Source organism: Vitis vinifera, chromosome 6 (assembly GCF_030704535.1).
Source record: "Vitis vinifera cultivar Pinot Noir 40024 chromosome 6, ASM3070453v1".
In the NCBI taxonomy this organism is placed as follows: Eukaryota; Viridiplantae; Streptophyta; class Magnoliopsida; order Vitales; family Vitaceae; genus Vitis; species Vitis vinifera.
Window position 1 is genome coordinate 7,703,662 of NC_081810.1, and position 18,152 is coordinate 7,721,813.

The 18,152-nt window shown below is 33.8% G+C and overlaps 2 protein-coding genes across 4 annotated transcripts; both read right to left on the reverse strand.

Annotated features, from left to right (window-relative positions):
* Positions 1–2,811: 2,811 nt before the first annotated feature.
* LOC100265588 (farnesol kinase, chloroplastic) lies at positions 2,812–6,078 on the reverse strand. Its single transcript, XM_002278544.5, has 6 exons — positions 5,589–6,078; positions 4,187–4,254; positions 3,966–4,097; positions 3,448–3,563; positions 3,202–3,316; positions 2,812–3,105 (listed from the first exon to the last, which is right to left on the reverse strand). Exons 1-6 carry the CDS (start codon positions 5,907–5,909, stop codon positions 2,928–2,930), a joined length of 930 nt encoding a protein of 309 aa, XP_002278580.2. The 5' UTR covers positions 5,910–6,078; the 3' UTR covers positions 2,812–2,927.
* An 8,302-nt stretch (positions 6,079–14,380) lies between these two features.
* Positions 14,381–17,798, reverse strand: LOC100243279 (farnesol kinase, chloroplastic). Of its 3 annotated transcripts, none has more exons than XM_010652577.3 (6): positions 17,376–17,798; positions 16,179–16,242; positions 15,959–16,090; positions 15,444–15,559; positions 15,198–15,312; positions 14,381–15,101 (listed from the first exon to the last, which is right to left on the reverse strand). In XM_010652577.3, the coding sequence occupies exons 1-6, from the start codon at positions 17,458–17,460 to the stop codon at positions 14,924–14,926; spliced, it is 690 nt and encodes a 229-aa protein (XP_010650879.1). In that variant the 5' UTR covers positions 17,461–17,798; the 3' UTR covers positions 14,381–14,923. The 3 variants fall into 3 exon arrangements, with proteins under 3 accessions (XP_010650879.1, XP_059593495.1, XP_059593496.1); XM_059737512.1 differs by having other exon boundaries at positions 16,179–16,246; XM_059737513.1 differs by lacking the exons at positions 15,959–16,090; positions 16,179–16,242 and having other exon boundaries at positions 15,198–15,559; positions 17,376–17,785.
* Positions 17,799–18,152: the final 354 nt, after the last annotated feature.

Below are 18,152 nucleotides of genomic sequence, written 5' to 3' on the forward strand. Positions count from 1 at the left end.
AAGAAGATTTCTTCCATTTCAATAAAAACGGACATACAACTCCTCATTAACGAACTTCCACACAATTTAGACGAGTGAAAATATGTTAGTAGTACTTAAAATGGAAGTCTTATCATTTTAGAATACAAAGCAAAAGAATATGGTAGAGAGATTATACCACATGAGCTTTAACATGAGATCGAAGAAAGAAGTTGAAGGAATCACTCGTAAAAGTTTCACCATTGCACCCTTAAATCTTAAAACAAAGCCCAGAAAAACAATCCTTAGTTTTTCTTTCATTTTCTCTCCTCCATGAACTACCAATTTTAGTCTTCCAGCATTTCTGCTTGTATTCAGACTTAGAAACACACACGAAGAAAGGCCCAATGTATAGGTCATTGGGGACTCTTCATGGGCCAGAAAAGCTAGCTCAATATTCCAAACGGAATCGCCTCTTCGTTGAGTAGAAAGGTAGCAACTACCCCATGTAAATGGGCATCTCATTGTGTGGCCCCAACTACTGAGCAAGGGCTCATCATTGTGTTGTTTAAGGCTACAACTTAGGCCAATTGGACGGGCTAGAAGGCTAGCATGCGTCAAACCCGCCCATCAATGTGTCTAAGCTAAATTAGCCCATCCCGATATTAGGTTGGAGAGTACCAATCCATAGCAACTCTATGGGCAATTAATTTGGGTTTCCATGATTAATTACCATGTGTTCTCATGCTTATTAAATATATATATATATTAAACATATCCTATATAATCCATATAATTAATAAAATAAAATCTCAAAAGTTAAATATCTCAAAGCCCTAAAATATACCCATTTGTTACTAATTTAACATCAATAATAACTCACAAACTCAAATTCCAACATGCAAAGATACCTTAACAAGTGAAGGAAAATGATAAACCTATAAATCTAAAATAATTCAAAAGTTGTAAACCCTAATATAAGATAATAAAAAAGTAAGAGAGATTCAAGTTAATTTATTAACATTTTTAATAAAATAATAAACAATATAATTAAAAATAATAATAAATAACAAATGATGTGTAGGTTCGAGTTTCTACGTGGGCGCAATGACATGAGGTATGGGCATAGAATGAACATAATAAGTTAGTTGCTCCAACTTGGATTTGATCTAGATATGGGAAATGCACATGAGCATGGTTGGCACACCTAAGGGCCAACGGAGAGCAACATGGGCCAAGGCAGGTTGGGAAGTGTGTGGACTAAGAAGAGGGGGCTTGACACAGACACAGGTTGCCTAGAGACACATGCAATAGTCTTGTAAAATATAGGGCCAGTGCCTTATTGGATGAGACATGGGCTGAGTCATGACTCATGAGGCAGGAGACCTGGTAGGTTGAAGCATGGACTGAGTCATGAGGCAAGAGACCTGGTAGGTTGAAGCATAGATTGAGTCATAGGGCAGGACACTTGGCTCGGGCTGAGCATCCCTCTCAACCAGATGAAGAAATGGAGCGGGTCTGTCGAGCTTGGACATGTGACAACACCATGAGTGGGGAAGACAATTTCAAAAGGGATGAAACAGTTGATTGAAGACCCTTGAAAATGTAAAACCCAATTTGTGGGTTTCTTCCTAGATATGTGGGGTTGGTTGTTGCCACCAGCCTATATAAAGAGGGCATGAGTGTCTTCTCAAAGAATTGAACTCACCAGGTAGATTGTAGGAGTCTTGATGAAAGGTTTTGTCTTGTATTTTATAGAGAGTAAATGTACAAGTTGGGGGAATTTACCCATGTAATCTCGTGTGGTCTATAGGTTTTTCTTTATTTTATAACCTCTCTTACGTTACCTTAAAGGGCTTCTAAGCGTTGCACAAAAGCATAGAAGGTCAGACTTAGAGAAGTGTGAGAACAGATAATGTTTTCCACGAGAGATTTAAGATAATACAAAGTAATACCACTATGCTTAAAAGGGTTTTCTTATGATAAAATAATTGTCTTTGCATATATCTTCAATGCTTTTACTCTGTTCTTTCGTCTCTCTTCTTCTTACCTTATTTATTTTCCTCCTTGTATGTTTGTTGGGATGCACTGCCAATTTATGTGAAGATTGTGGGAAAAAAATGAAATGACCATTGAAATATAGTTTTGGAAAATATTGGTCCTTACGTTTTGTTACCTATGGAGACATTTACGTATAAGCAAATACTTTAACCCATAACCTACACACTAATACTAATGAGCTGACACCTTTCTAGTTTATAGAAAAATAAGTAAAACAACAAATTATTTAGTTAAAAAAGATATTTACTAAATTAAAAAGGTATTTTCAAAATAGAATCTAAGATTTAAAGGCCAAATTTCCCAAAAGATATTATATAGTTTGAATTTAAAAATGATTATAAATCATATTTCAATAGGATTTTAAAAAAAATGTTCTATCTCCTAACTCTTCTTACCCTTGCCACCCTCCTCCGAGAGGGCTGGACTCACCCCAACATATATATTGGTCATTATCCTAACTTGGTGGTCTAGGGAGGCAGGACTGGGCTTTACCCTTTCAGGCTTAAGGCTTCTCTCCTCTCTCATTCCAAGTAGCATAGTCCCCTTGGTATATCATTGAAGACACGCTTTTTCCTAGTCAATCCTGGAGGCTCCTAAAAGAGATAGTATTCATTTTATACGAGAGGGCAAAAGGACTTCAATCGGAAGTGACTAAGAAACTTGCACATTTTTCAGTGTCCCAGGAAGAATTTTATGCAATGCAACAAGGAAAATGAGCGTCTTATCATGTCGCTACATTTAGGAAGATGTTAACAGATGTCCATCACCATTCTGGAATCAAAACCCACATCCTGATGCAATGCCCCTCTTTTTTGATTTGGAGAAAAAGTTTACATTTTTCAGATGTTCTGTAAATCAAGTGATTGATGCACAATGAAAAGGTAGCCACAGACTGAAGATGCTCAAGATTAGAAAACAAGAGTACCCAACAATAGAGAAGTCACAGGAATTGTGAGGTTGTCATCAAGTTCACTGCTTATAGGGAGTGATTCCACCAGTGTTGAGCCAAGAGAAACAACCAAGAAACCGAAAACCATTTCCCAACTTTCTTGAATAAACCCAAATGAGGCAAAATAATGCATGTACCTGTTACAACATTATTAATTAGTTAATTACTAGGAAATCCAGAGACTCATTTGGTGACAAAAAAACAAAGCGACAGAAGGAGCCAGGCAAAGTTACCCAATAGATGCCAAAAAACCAGCAACTGCCATTGCCAGGCTACCAGAGAAGGACTTGTTTCTGTTGTAGGGAATTTTCTGAATGCCAAACCGCCTTCCCACAAGATCTGCTAAACCTGAAAATTTAATAGGTGAAAAAAGTCTATAAGCCCAAGTTGTATTGAAAAAGATAAGTTCAGGAAAGTTCCAAGCATGGCCTTCCTTTTTTACATTTGTGTAGAAAGTCAAGTCTTCTTGAGGACTATACCATCTCCAGCACACAAGTTGCAAATTGCAGCAATTGCAATGGGGGAAGTTCTCCAATAGATTGCACAGGCAAGAGTAATAGCTGAGGCATAGTATAGCGGTCCCTTGAGAAGTTCCCTGATGCATGGAACAAGGTAATGAGAAATTGAGCAACTTGTGTCAAGGAACAAACAACTAACCAATAGAAAGAAATATGACTTAATTAAAATGTTCACTCTCTGTACAGAGCCACCATTCTGTTACAACATGGCTTGTAGAATGGGTTCCCACACCAGAAATATCCTCAATTGAAGTGGCAACATTGCTGGAGATTAGCGCCACCAAATCTATTCCTTGTTATGACTAGTGGAGATAAGAAAAAAGTCTAAAAAAGTTCGGTTTATAAGTCACCCAGACAGGCTTGTTCATAGAAACAGAAACATCACTAAGGGGGAATGGCTTGAGGGACAGCTAATCGTAAGATGCAAATGGGATTTTAATAGAAACATCCTGAAATAAGAATTCTTCCAAAATTGTGACCTGTGATCTCCATGTCTGCTCATTGACTTGACAATGGCCTCATCCTTCCATATTCCTAGTCCTAAAAGCAGCATCCGTATAATATTGACGCCTGGAATAAGAGCTGCTAAAACTGCTCCCTGACGGCCCGAGCTGTAATAAACCAATAATTAGTATATACCAATTCATCAGGCAAATATGATATCAAATTATGGAAAAACTTTTTTGTCACATGACCTTACCTGAACAAAGGCCAGAAAAGCATGAAAACCAGTCCAACGCTTATATGTACAAGTTTTCTACCCACTGTCTAAACAAGAGAAGATAAGAATAAGTAACCTTTATATATAAGGTACAAGACAAGTAATGATGTTCCCAAGATATGGCACTTGATTTAAAAATTAACAAATTGTCCATAGAAAAACGCTATTTTGTAGGGCTGTAAAACCCCTTTAGCATGATTGCTGGGCAATAAGAACTGGGAGTATTCTGGAGTGGGATTAAATCATGTATTTGATTAATCCAATCCCTCCTGGAATCTGTAAAACAGAGGGTTCCTGCATATATGATGAAGAAAATAATCATAAAAAATGATAAGATCTTTCCATCAAACTTATGGTAAGATCTGCCATGGATCCACTACAAAAATGAAGTTATTGTCATTAAAACCCATCCTAATAGTTCATATAGGTCAACAATGAATTTTCTACGATATCAAAATAACAACTACTTCCAACACATCATCCTGGTTGCATGGATAGGGGAAGCAAGGAAAAAGAGGAGGCAGGTAGTTCATAAGATGGAAGCCTCCCAATTTTCATGGACGGAAGCTCAAATTTCATGATTCATCCCATAACGATATGGGATAGGTTCAAAGGGATGCATATCTCAACGTCATGAAAGCTGTGAATGCAACAGGCAATCTTGGAGATCAGCTAGATCCTTGATCAATCTGAGGTTTGCTTCAACATGTCAAGGGCATCAATTCAATGATAAAAATTAAGCTTTTAAGAAACTTTTCAAACCAACAATTTCAATGAAATCTTTCCATTTCTCACTTACTAAACTGAAGGTTTACCACCCATAAACCAATTTGCTTTCAATCAATTAATTCTCAGTTCAATTTTCTGGTACAATTAACCAATTTCATGAAGCACGATGACCATGGTGTTCACAGGACTTCTAAATTCTATATACATGAAACAACCTATGAACCCCCATCCTAAAATTGAGAATCTCTATTACAAAACCTGATGTAAATGGTTCTTAATTTGAGATCCTAAGCAATTAAATCTCACAGCAGCTCAACTCAAAAAAGCCTTAAACCCAGCTACCCTGTACATGCTCAGCTACCAAATCCAGCAAAATCTGACACCAGTTTAACAACATTAGGGTTTATTTGCTATTCAAGTTGAAATCCCTTTAGAATCACCCAAAGAAAAACAAAGTCAAACCCGTTCCAGTTAGATTTCTATCTGTTTCTTCGAAAAGAACAAAGAGAAACAAGAGAAAGTTGTTAATACTCAAAACTTCATTTTTATTTCCTTTCGCTTTTCATGTGTTTTCTCTGAAACCCAACCACGCGAGGGCCAGTCACAACAGAAAATTCCCTACACCGAACATGGAAAACCAAACAGTCAGCACCTGGTCAAAGAATCCTCTTTTCGCAATCTCGCCCCAAAACCGAAGCAGCGAGAGAGCAGCGGCACCAGTCAGAGCTGCGGCGCAGATGTCGCCGGCGACTGGATTCTGAGGCAGCATCAAGGCCGATGGGGAAGTCAAACCGCCGCGAGCTAGTCCTCCGTTGGGTACTCGGAATCTGACTCGTAAACCGGTAGTGGCAGTGACGCCGGCGGAGAAGGTGGCATTCAGAGGCGGACGGTCAGCAAGGCGGAAATCAGCTGTAAAATAGGTGATGCCAGCGGAGGCGCGGAGGATTGAGACGTTGAAGTTTGCCGCACCCATCGTAGGCTGTAGTAGCCCTAGTACTCAACATTTTGGTTCAACGCCAGCCTGACGAGCCAAGTTAGTTTTCCCTTGGTATGTTGGATTGGTAAGATCCACTTCATTGAATAAGAGCATATAAAATTAGGATTATTATTGAAGGGTATAAAGAAATGAGATTGATGGAATCTAAAAATGTATCATTTACGATTGATAATGTCTTTTTTATAAATGATAAAAAAGTGTGTATCACATATATGTAATAAATGAGAGGAACCAAAAAGAAAAAAGTTAAAAAGAAGAATAATAGTACTAAAATCCTCATCAAAATTGTATTTTATTATTTTATTAGCAAATTTTCCTTTTATCGGTAGTATGAAGTAAATTCATGTTAAGATTATGTTCAATATCTATATTGAGAATGATGATATTTATGATTATTCACGAGTCTTATGAACCAAAAAAAAAAAAAGTTAAAAAAAAGAATAACAGTACTAAAATCCTCATCAAAATTGTATTTTATTATTTTATTAGCAAATTTTCCTTTTATCGATAGTATGAAGTAAATTCATGTTAAGATTATGTTCAATATCTATATTGAGAATGATGATAATTATGATTATTCACGAGTGATATTTATAATTTTTAGTTTCATAACATTTCCTTTTGAATAATCATAAGGGAAAAATATATAAAAAATCCTTGTGAAGAGAAAGAAATGTAATGCTCTTTAAATGATTTGACCCTTATTGCTCCTCAATAAAACCTTATAGTAAAACTCATTAAAACGAATTCATTAAGACAAAAATTGCATGAAAAAAAGTATAGTATATCTATATCAATATTCCCCGGCCCTCTCACGTAGATATAAGTTATACTTTCTTCAATGTTTCAACTTATAGATTTTTTCTCAATTTTCATACTCTAATGTTGCGTCTTAACTTTTTTAAAGTAATAAATAATAATGTTTATATGAGTAGATCTGTTAGATTATTATATATTCGTACATGTTGCGTCAATTTCTCCATTCTCCTAGAACTCGTGTGCATAGAAGAACTTAGGGAAAATATGTTTAGTTTAGTTGGCTTTTAAAAATCCTCATTTAATTTATGCAACATAAAACTTACTATCGTCATATAATTTGATCGGATTATTTTTTATGCAACATAATCCATATGATTCTCAATGTGACTATTATTACTTGTTTAACTAATGTCCACAATATTTTTATACTACCATAGGCAAATATATATTTTGTTTTAAATCAAGTTTTAGGGAGGTCTAAAAGATATCAAATGTTTGCATGCATATTTGTGCAATCGAGACTTTGATAATTTTGAGTAAGATAAACTCATGTTGATTGTTCCATGAAAATATCATAACGCATGTTCTTTGAAATAGTACACAATTATATCTTGCAAGCAAGATGATGGAGAATGTTGTATATTTGATCATGTATTGTTAGGATGCAACAATATAGCTTTTAAGCAAGGGGATGAGTCACCTAAATGATGGCTTTTAGAATAAGGTTGTAAGGTGTTATGTCAAATGTCATAAAAGGTTTGTCCTACCCTCATCGACTACCAATTGGTTTTCAAATCAAATAGTTAAAGCCTGTTTTAAAAATTGTTATCAGAGTCAAAGTCATGAGTTTGAATCATGGGAGCCTTATGTAAGGAAAGGGATTATTAGGGTGCAATAATATCACTCTTAAGTTTAAGGATGAGTTACCTAAATGATGACTCTTATTAAAATAGGCATGTGAGATGTAATGTCGAATACCATAAAAGGTTTGACTTACCATCACCAATCACCAATTGGTTTTTAGATGAGATGGTCAAAGCCACTCAAAGTGAATAAACAACCATACGAAAGCTAAGGGGTATGATTGTTCATATGAAAGTACTTTAGAACTTTCAATAAACATAAATTAATGGGCTAATACACCACTAAGAAATACTTTATTTTTAGGTTATGATAAAATTTTGGTTTTTGAAGATCTTTTAACTTGATTCTTTCTTTAAATAATTAATTAGTTCTTATGAAATATTTAGGAGTTCCAACTAGTTTACAACAATTACAAACTCTTTAATCCATATGAGGACATATTTTTAGTCAAGCATATTATCATTGTGGTGTTGGATTGAAAAGATGGAGCATACCACTAGATCCTAGGTGCAATGAATAATATGTCAATTTTTAATTTTTATTTTCTCAGGTATTTCAAAATATGTCTTAGATTTGGATGTTCCCAAATCTTTTTCCAAGTTGATGAAAAATACCTTGAAGATCAAGCATCTTTCACTTGTTAACTCTCTGTTTGGATCTTGACATAGAACTCAAAGGGTTTATATTGACGACTCATGGACTTAAGTGACTAAAGTCCATCATATGAGCTTAAATCACTTGATTCAACTCATTGAATCCTATTTATCCATTGACCAATTAGATGAACTTCAATTGATTGCAGAATTAATTGTTTAAAAGAGATAAAATAATCATCAACTTTGTAGATTTAATCCCTCCTATGTTTTTAATTGAAAAAAGTAATCAATTTTTGACAAAAATGCCTTTCATCATTTCATGTATTTATATGTAGGTTAAAAAAATGTTATTTTTATAACAAAAAAATAAAGATATTTTTGTAAAAAAAAAAAAAGATAAAAAAAGAAGGGTTAGAACTTGTTTGGTTGTTGTTTTTAAAAACTATTATTAAAAAAAAAATTGGTATTTAAAAAAAAAATGTGTTTGGGAATTGAATTTTGGAAAACGTTTTTTGTTCTAAAAAAAAAAAAAACATGTTTGGTTGAGTTAGTGAAAAAGTTTTTTAGAACAAGTAAAACAAAAAATATGCTTGGAAGTTTTTTATTTTATTTATTTATTTATTTATTAATGAAGTGTTTTCTTCAAGTAACTTGATATTATAAATATATAAATAATTTTTATATACACAATTCATTTAAATTAAAAACAATATTTCATTTAAAAAATTTTATACCAGTTATAATTTTCTTAAATGGTAACTTTGTAACCATGTGTAACTATATTCATTTCAATAATATTTATATTTGTATATATGGTAAACTTTATAATCATTTTGAAAACATTTATTTTAATTATAAATGCATTAGACTAATACATGTTTTCAATAAAAAAAATCATTCAAATTATATGTATACTAACACAATCAATATTAACACAAATAAATACTATAAGTATTATGATACCAACATCATATTTTAATATAATATATTAAAGTTCTAGAGTTTATAGATGATAATTTTTTAGATAACATATACATTCACTTAACAATAATTAAAATAAGAAGAAGAAATATGATAAATAATAAAAAAACACATGACAATGCTACACTCATAACCACCAATAAGAAGACGACTTTGAGGATTTGTGGCAAACATTGGGTGTCGTAAGTTGACAACTAGTTGTTGAAGTTGTTGTAAATTATACTCGTCAACCCATATAAAGCAATGAGGATGTTCCTACAATACATAAATTATTAAAAATAAAATAAAATATGATGTATGTATTTCACTAATATCAATATGTTTTCATATAATAATTAAACATACTTACATGATATAATGGACAACGATAAAACCAACAACCATTATTCTTCTATGTTTTCGACATAAAAATACGCATTCGTCCATACCCACAATAACACATGGGTTTTTTATTCATCGTACTTTTACAATTATAAATTAAATTTATGAGCAATATTTAATCATTAGAAATTACAACAAACATCACATACACTAATGAGAACTAGTTAAGTTAACAAATATATATAAATTCTAACAAAACACTAACGTATTAACAAATATTTAAAATTAAAAATAGGATAAGTCATGGATTGACATTGATATAATTTGACCACATCACTTGAGCAATTTGATCTCTACAAGCTGCCATAGTTGCTGTACTCTCATATGATAAATCAATTGAATGGTTTGTGTTACTTGTGTTCTCTTCTTCACCTTAGATTGAAGGGTCTTCTACCTCATATTCTCTAAACAACCGATCATTTTGGGTTGATAGACGAATCCAATTATGATGGGTACAACATGTAACAACAATTGATGGTTGCCTACTTGGCTTATAACAAGGCATCATCCTTAATATTGGAAATTGAGTCTTCAAAACACCAAAACATCTTTCAATAATATTCTGAAGAAATGAATGTTTATAATTAAAAAGTTCTTTATACATGATAGGTTGATTACATTTACCCCGATATTCTTATAAATGATATTGTTCACCTCAATATGGTAGCAAAAATCTAGATATACAAGGATAACCAGAATAAACTAAATAATATTTTCCTTCACTTGGCCAAGGAAAATTGACTTCTGGTCTAGTTAATGCATCCAAAAAGACACGTGCATCGTTTATTGTTCCTTTCCAACTAACATAAACAAATGTAAACATCATATCAAAATCACATTCACACATAACATTTTGTGTTATAATTGTTTTTCTACCCCTAAAGCTAGTTTGTTTATCAACTAGGATCTATGCACTAATATGAGTGTCATCAATTGCACCAATACAGTCCTACAACAACAAACATTTATTATTATTAAGGAAATAAATTAAACAATAGTCATAAAAACTATTTCTGTACATGAAATTCACATTTATAAATATTTTTTATAAACTCTTACCTTAAACCACGGAAAATATTTAGGATTATTAACAACATATGAAGAAACCTCATTGACCATATTGCTAGGACGTATGAGAATGCACGTCTAACTTCTTTAAAGTGTCGAATGACAATCTCTGTGGAGTGTTGAAAACGGTTTACTACAACCCTTATTCTTACATTATATCCTACAATTAGTAAGAACATAGTAATTGTCCCTTCAACTGTGACTAATGGTGTATCTTGTAAGTTTTCATGTCTCTTAAGATGATCGCAAAGGTTCATAAATGTTTCTTTATCCATTCAAAATAGTTCATAGCATGTTTAAGAATGACCTTCTATCATATCTCTTACAATTTGTGCACTACTTAACATTGATATCCTTTGAGGTGTCTTGCATAAAAATATTTCCTCATACTCATTTATTATGTGAACAATAAAAATTTCATCTAAATCATTGTCCCTTTCAGAAGATGAAGTTGACTCATATAGTGAACCACTGTTTATGCTATTATCATCCATTGGTTACTACGCAAAACAAATTAACTCACAATATAATTAGAATGAAATGAACATTAAAGTAGATATAATATAAGTTTCATAACCATAAATAACATCCATACAATGACAAACTAAAAAGCATGCTAAAAGATTCTAACCAAAAGAGAAATAGTACATATTATAATGTCATCAGAATAATTATTCATCCAGACATTCACATTTAAAGCCTATCAAGCTATACCTTTTTCCTTTCATTAGACTTATTCATAAATATCTCTCTTCACTCCGACGTTGTGAATTTCTTAATAACTTTTAAATATTTGTCATTATTTAGCAATTCAATGGTTTGTAAGGTTGCCATGCACCTTGTTATGCTAAAATCATTAGTACTTGCACTAGTAGCTTCACTACTAGTTCCACTCTTATATCTTTCCACTCTAGCCAACAATACCTCAGTTCTAACTCGAGATGTTTCTATTTTAGCCTTTGATGTCTCAGCCCAAACTTTCAAAGCATCTCCCATTTGACTTAATTTGGACTCTTTCTTACCTTTACGCTCTAATAAAGGATTAGTTGCACGCTTTCCAAAACGGGTGGTCACTCCTACCATCTTTGGTCATAGAGGATTATCAGGGATCTCAATATCTACATCCACATGCACTCCACCATGTTCCAAATTGTCATCCATCTCTTCCTCATCATCAGTGTTTGGTAGATCTTGGGTGGAAAAGTAGTGGAGGGCACCTGTTGCTGTTGAGGTAATATATAGGACATGAAAATAGATGCAAATATATCCATTTGAGATGTAGAAAAAGAATGCAAAGAAACCATCAAAATAAGTTTTAGTTTTCATATAAACAAAATTTTTATTCTAAATTTTATTTTTAGTAATTAATCTAAATATAATTTTTATTTGGATTATCAAAGTCAAAGCAACCAAACTTTTATTTTAATAAATTTGCTTTGACCAATAATTGTTTACATTGACACTGTATTTGTTCATTATTGTTTGACTTATGAGTTAGGTAAATTTTAATTGATGGTGTTCACTTTCTAAGGGGATTCCAATGCATAGCTGAAGATGGTGTTCTTATTTGTGAAGTTTGAAGTTTGAAAATGCTTTGACCAATATATGTATTTTCTCTTTATTTATGAAATTTTATTTCACCAAACAATTTTATTCATACAAATGACCCTCATGTCCCTTAAAAATATCTTTGAATGAGGGTTAGCGTGCTAATCTTGAAAAAAACTCTTACCCAAGATTACCTTATTATTTACAAGTTACAACTCTCTCTCTCTCTCTCTCTGTCTCTCTCGTCTCTCCCTTTCTTGAAATTTGAAAATGACTTTCACTTGCAAAACCCTTTCATTAAAGATGAATTTCATATTTAATTAATGCTGAATTTCCTAGCAACTTGTTTTCACCAACTTCCATGTTCTTAAGCAAGTATTTGTTTTTCTTGAACAAAACAACTCAAAAAAAGAAAAAAACTAAGAAACGAGAAAAATTAGATATATATATATATATATATATATTTTCTTTCTCGTTATCCAATTTTCTCAATATCTAAATGGGAAAAATCAGAAAACTAAAAACACATGATAGAAAAAAAAAACTTAGATCTCATTCGAATAACAAAACTGAGAAACAATCTTATTCCAAACAAAAATTAGATTTCAAAACAAACAAAATAGCTTCTACAATACCAAAATAAATTATTTTCTTACCCAAATCTAACATTTTTCTCAACAAATGTTACCAAAATAAGCTTATTTTACTAGATCTACCAAAAAGAACTTCAACATGTGTAGAAATAAAAAGAAAGCATAGATGTGTTGGTGGAGTTACCTTCATTTCGTGCTGCTGGAGATGTCGCCACTGTGCTGAAGGAGAGGAAATGTGAGAACGGGGAGAAGAAAAACACGGAGAACAACTATTCTCTTGTGCCTTTTTTTTTGTTCTCTAAACAATAAAAAAAAACAGGAAAAACAACATTTTTTTGTTCTCTAAAAAGTGCCATTTTGAGAACATGGAAAACAAGAAAAACAAAAATAACTTCGTCTATCAAACAAGTTTTTAGTGCTTTTTGTTTTTAAGAACAGAAAATAGTTCTTGAAAACAACAACCAAACATACTCTTAGATTTCCAAATTTGGGTTTTCAATAATTCTTTTAACCAAATAACCTTAATTAAATAGCCAAAATAGAAACCATAATACCACTTAATTATAAGCATTTGTGCAATCTTGTGTTTATGTATAAGCACCCTTGTGTTACCAAAGAATGTGAGATTAAGCAAGGACTATTGGTACCGATTAATTAATTTTTCAAGTTCTCTATGGTTTGAAACAATCTCCATGAGTTTGGTATACTAATTAGTTGAGCTCTTTTCTTCTTAATTGGGGCTTCATTCCTTTATTCCTCTATGCCTCTATGGTGTCCTCATCATCTTAGTCTATGCGGATGACATTGTCATCATAGGAAGCAACCCTATCCTCATACAAGATCTCATCTTTCCCCTCTAACATTAAATTTACTTTGAAAGATCTTGGAGACAGATCATTTTTTGAGATTTCAGGCTCATCAGATTGGAACTTGTCTTCATCTCTATCAAACCAAATATATCAAGAATTTACTTATTCAAACATCCATGCAAACCTCTAAACCCCTATCTCTTCTAGCCTTCCCTTTCTCTTCATGATAGGGTCTTATTATCTAATTCTTCTGAGTATCGAAGTGTTGTTGGAGCACTCCAACATTGCAGTCTTACTAGACTTGACATATGCTTTGTAGTTAATAAAGCTAGTCAGTTTCTCCATGCTCCTACAGAGACACATTGGCAAGTTGTCAAGCCTACTCTCATATATTTGTCGAGCACTCTCCATTATGGCATCTCTCTCCAAGGTTTCTCTAATCTATCTTTAACATGTTACACAGATGCTGCGTAGGCTAGTTGCCCTGATGACCATCGAAGCACGAGTGATTATCATGTTTTCCAAAATCCCAACCTTGTCTCCTAGACGTCTTCTAAGCAATGTGTTGCCTCTAGCACCGAATTTAAATGTCGTGGAGTGGCCAATGTTGTTGAACTTACTAGGATTGAGTCCCTTTTAAAGGTCCAGTAATTCCCTATGATAACCTGACTACAACATATTTAGCTGCCAATCCTATTCTCCACACACATACAAAGAATGTGGAAATTGACTACCAAATTGTGATGGAACGGGTAGCTCAAAATCTGCTATTTGTTCAGTTCAAAGGTTCATTTATCTTTGAAGCAAGCTCACAATGCTCCTTCACCCTGGGCATTTGAGGGGGGATGTTAGACAAAATAAAACTCATCCATTACAGTCCCTATAATTGTATTACTTCAGTCAATAATACTTAGCCACATGTACAATTTGTTACAAAAGATTCTTTACCTTACCCTTTTCTGTATATAGTTCCTGTACAGGCTGTTTATACACAAGCTGGAAAATATTCATCAGTTTATTGTCCTGCTGCTTTTCATAGTCAATCCTGGAGGCTCCTAAAAGATATAATATCATTTATGAGAGGAAAAGGAGTCCAATTGGATTTGATAGTAAGAAACTTGCGCATTTTATTGTGTCCCAAGAAGAATTTTATGCAATGCAACAAGGAAAATGAGCATCTTCTCAAGTCACTGCATTTGGGAAGTTGTTAACAGATGCTGATCAGCATTCTGGAATTAAAGCCCCCATATCCTGGTGCAGCCATCCATCTAAATGTCTCTCTTTCTATCTCTTTCAATATTGAGAAAAAGCTTATAGTTTTCAGATGTTCTGTAAATCCAGTGGGTGAAACACAATGAAAAGATAGCCACAGACTATGAAGATGCTCAAGATTAGAAAACAAGAGTACCCAACAATAGAGAAGTCACAGGAATTGTGAGGTTGTCATCAATTTCATTGCTTATAGGGAGCGATTCCACCAATGTTGAGCCAAGAGAAACAACCAAGAAACCGAAAACCATTTCCCAACTTTCTTGAATGAACCCAAATGAGGCAAAATAATGCATGTACCTGTTACAACATTATTAATTAGTTAATTACTAGGAAATCCACAGACTCATTTGGTGGCAAAAAAACAAAGCGACAGAAGGAGCCAGGCAAAGTTACCCAATAGATGCCAAAAAACCAGCAACTGCCATTGCCAGGCTACCAGAGAAGGACTTGTTTCTGTTGTAGGGAATTTTCTGAATGCCAAACCGCCTTCCCACAAGGTCAGCTAAACCTGAAAATTTAATAGGTGAAAAAAGTCTATAAGCCCAAGTTGTATTGAAAAAGATAAGTTCAGGAAAGTTCCAAGCATAGCCTTCCTTTTTTTCATTTGTGTTGTAAGTCAAGTCTTCTTGTGGACTATACCATCTCCAGCACACAAGTTGCAAATTGCAGCAATTGCAATGGGGGAAGTTCTCCAATAGATTGCACAGGCAAGAGTAATAGCTAAGGCATAGCATAGTGGTCCCTTGAGAAGTTCCCTGATGCATGGAACAAGCTAACGAGAAATTGAGCAACTTGTGTCAAGGAACAAACAACTAACCAATAGAAAGAAATATGGCTTAATTAAAATGTTCACTCTCTGTACAGAGCCACCATTATGTTACAACATGGCTTGTAGAATGGGTTCCCAGTCCAGAAATATCCTTAATTGAAGTGGCAACATTTCTGGTAATTAGAATCACCAAATCCGTTCCTTGTTATGACCAGAGAAAAAAAGAAAAAGGTCCAAACAAGTTTGGTTTATAAGTCCAGACAGGCTTGTTTGTGGAAACAGAAACGTCACTAAGTGGGAATGGCCTGAGGGCCAGCTAGTTGTAAGATGCAAATGGGATTTTAATAGAAACGTCCTGAAATAAGATTTCTTCCAAAATTGTAACCTGTGATCTCCGTATCTGCTCATTGACTTGACAACAGCCTCATCCTTCCATATTCCTAGTCCTAAAAGAAGCATTCGTATAATATTGACGCCTGGAATAAGAGCTGCTAAAAGTGCTCCCCGACAGCCCGAGCTGTAGTAAACCAATAATTAGTAATACCAATTCATCAGGCAGTTATGAGATCAAATTATGGAAAAAAATTTTAGTCACATGACTTTACCTGAACAAAGGCCAGAAAAGCATGAAAACCAATCCAACGCTTATATGGACAAATTTCCTACTCACTGTCTAAACAAGAGAATATAAGAATGAGTAACCTTTATAGAAAGGTAGAAGATGAATAATGATGTTCCCAAGATATGGCACTTGATTTAAAAACTAACAAATTGCCCATAGAATAATTAATCCCTTCTGGAATCTGTAAAGATCTTGTGGAGGGTTCCTGCATAGATGATGATGATGATGATGATGATAATAAATATTATTATTATGATAAAACTTATGGAAAGATCTGCAATGGATCCATTAAAAAAGAGGAGGCAAGGAAAAAGAGGAGGCATGTAGTTCATAAGATAGAAGCCTCCTGATTTCCATAGGCAGAAACTCAATTTTGATGATTCAACCCAGAACGAGAAGAGATAAATTCTAAGGGACTCACATCTAACATCAAAAGTCTCATAAGCTGTGAATGCAACAGACGATCTTGGAGATCAGCTACATTCTTGTTCAATCTGAGGTTTGCCTCAGCATGTCAAGGGCATCAATTCAATGATAAAAATTAAGCTTTTAAGGAAATTTCCAAACCAACAATTTCAATGAAATCTTTCCATTCCTCACTTACTAAAGCGAAGGTTTAGCACCCATAAACCAATTTGCTTTCAATCAAACAATTCCGAGTTCAATTTTCTGCTAATACTAACCAATTTCATGAAGCTCAATGACCATGGTGTTCACAGTACTTCTAAATTCTAAATACATGAAACAACCTATGAACTCCCTATCCCAAAATTGAGGATTTCTATTGCAAAACCTCGTGTAAATGATTCTTAATTCGACATCCTAGGGGATTAAAGTTCACTGCAGCTTAACTCAACTCAACAAAGCCTTAAATCCAGTCACCTTGTACATGCTGAGCTACTAATTTCAGTAAATTCTGACACCAGATTAAAAATAGTAGGGTTTATTTGCTATTCAAGTTGAAATCGCTCTCGAATCACCAAAAGAAAAACAAAGTCAATCCCGTTCCAGTTAGATTTCTCTCCGTTTCTTGGAAAAAGAACAAAGAGAAACAAGAGAAAGTTGTTAATACTCAGACTTCACTTTTCTTTCCTTTCCCTTTTCTGCCACCAAACCAAGCGAGGGCCAGTCACAACAGAAAATTCCTTGCACAGAAGATAGAAAATCAAACAGTCCGCACCTGGCCTGTGAATCCTCGTTTCGCAATCCCTCCCCAAAACTGAATCAGCGAGAGAACAGTGCCGCCAGTCAGAGCTGCGGCGCATATGTCGCCGGCGACCGGATTCTGAGGCAACATCAAGGCCGATGAGGAAGTCAAACCCCCGTGAGCTCGTCCTCCGTTGGGTACACGGAAACCGGTAGTGGCAGTGACGCCGGCGGAGAAGGTGACCTTCAGAGGCGGACGGCCAGCGAGGCGGAAATCAGCTGTAGAGTAAGCGACGGCAGCTGAGGCACGTAGAATTGAGACGTTGTTGCTGCACCCATTGCAGTCTATACTCCTAGTGGCCTAGTACCAAACATTTTGGTTCAACGTCAGCTTCCTGACAGCCAAGTTGGTTTTTCCCGATGTTTTCATATCTGGATCGAACAATCCAGTGGTTTCAAATGCGTCACATGATAAATATGTAATTTATATATTATTAAAATTAAAAATAATTATAAAAAATTTAAAATATATAAAAATAAATTAAAAATCAATAATATTATTTTATATCTTTAATATTATCAAATTAAATCATATTAATATTTTAAATTTTATTAAATGAGATAAGTATAATATTTAAATGTGAATATATTAAAAATAAAAGAAAATTTAATTATTTACTTTAAACTAATTTTATAAAATTTAAAAATATTATATTATTTTTATTTAATATTATAAATTTGTTTAAAATCGAATATATTTTGTTTTGTTTGGGCATATTAGATATCCAAAGGTTTATAGCCGATTGGTGTG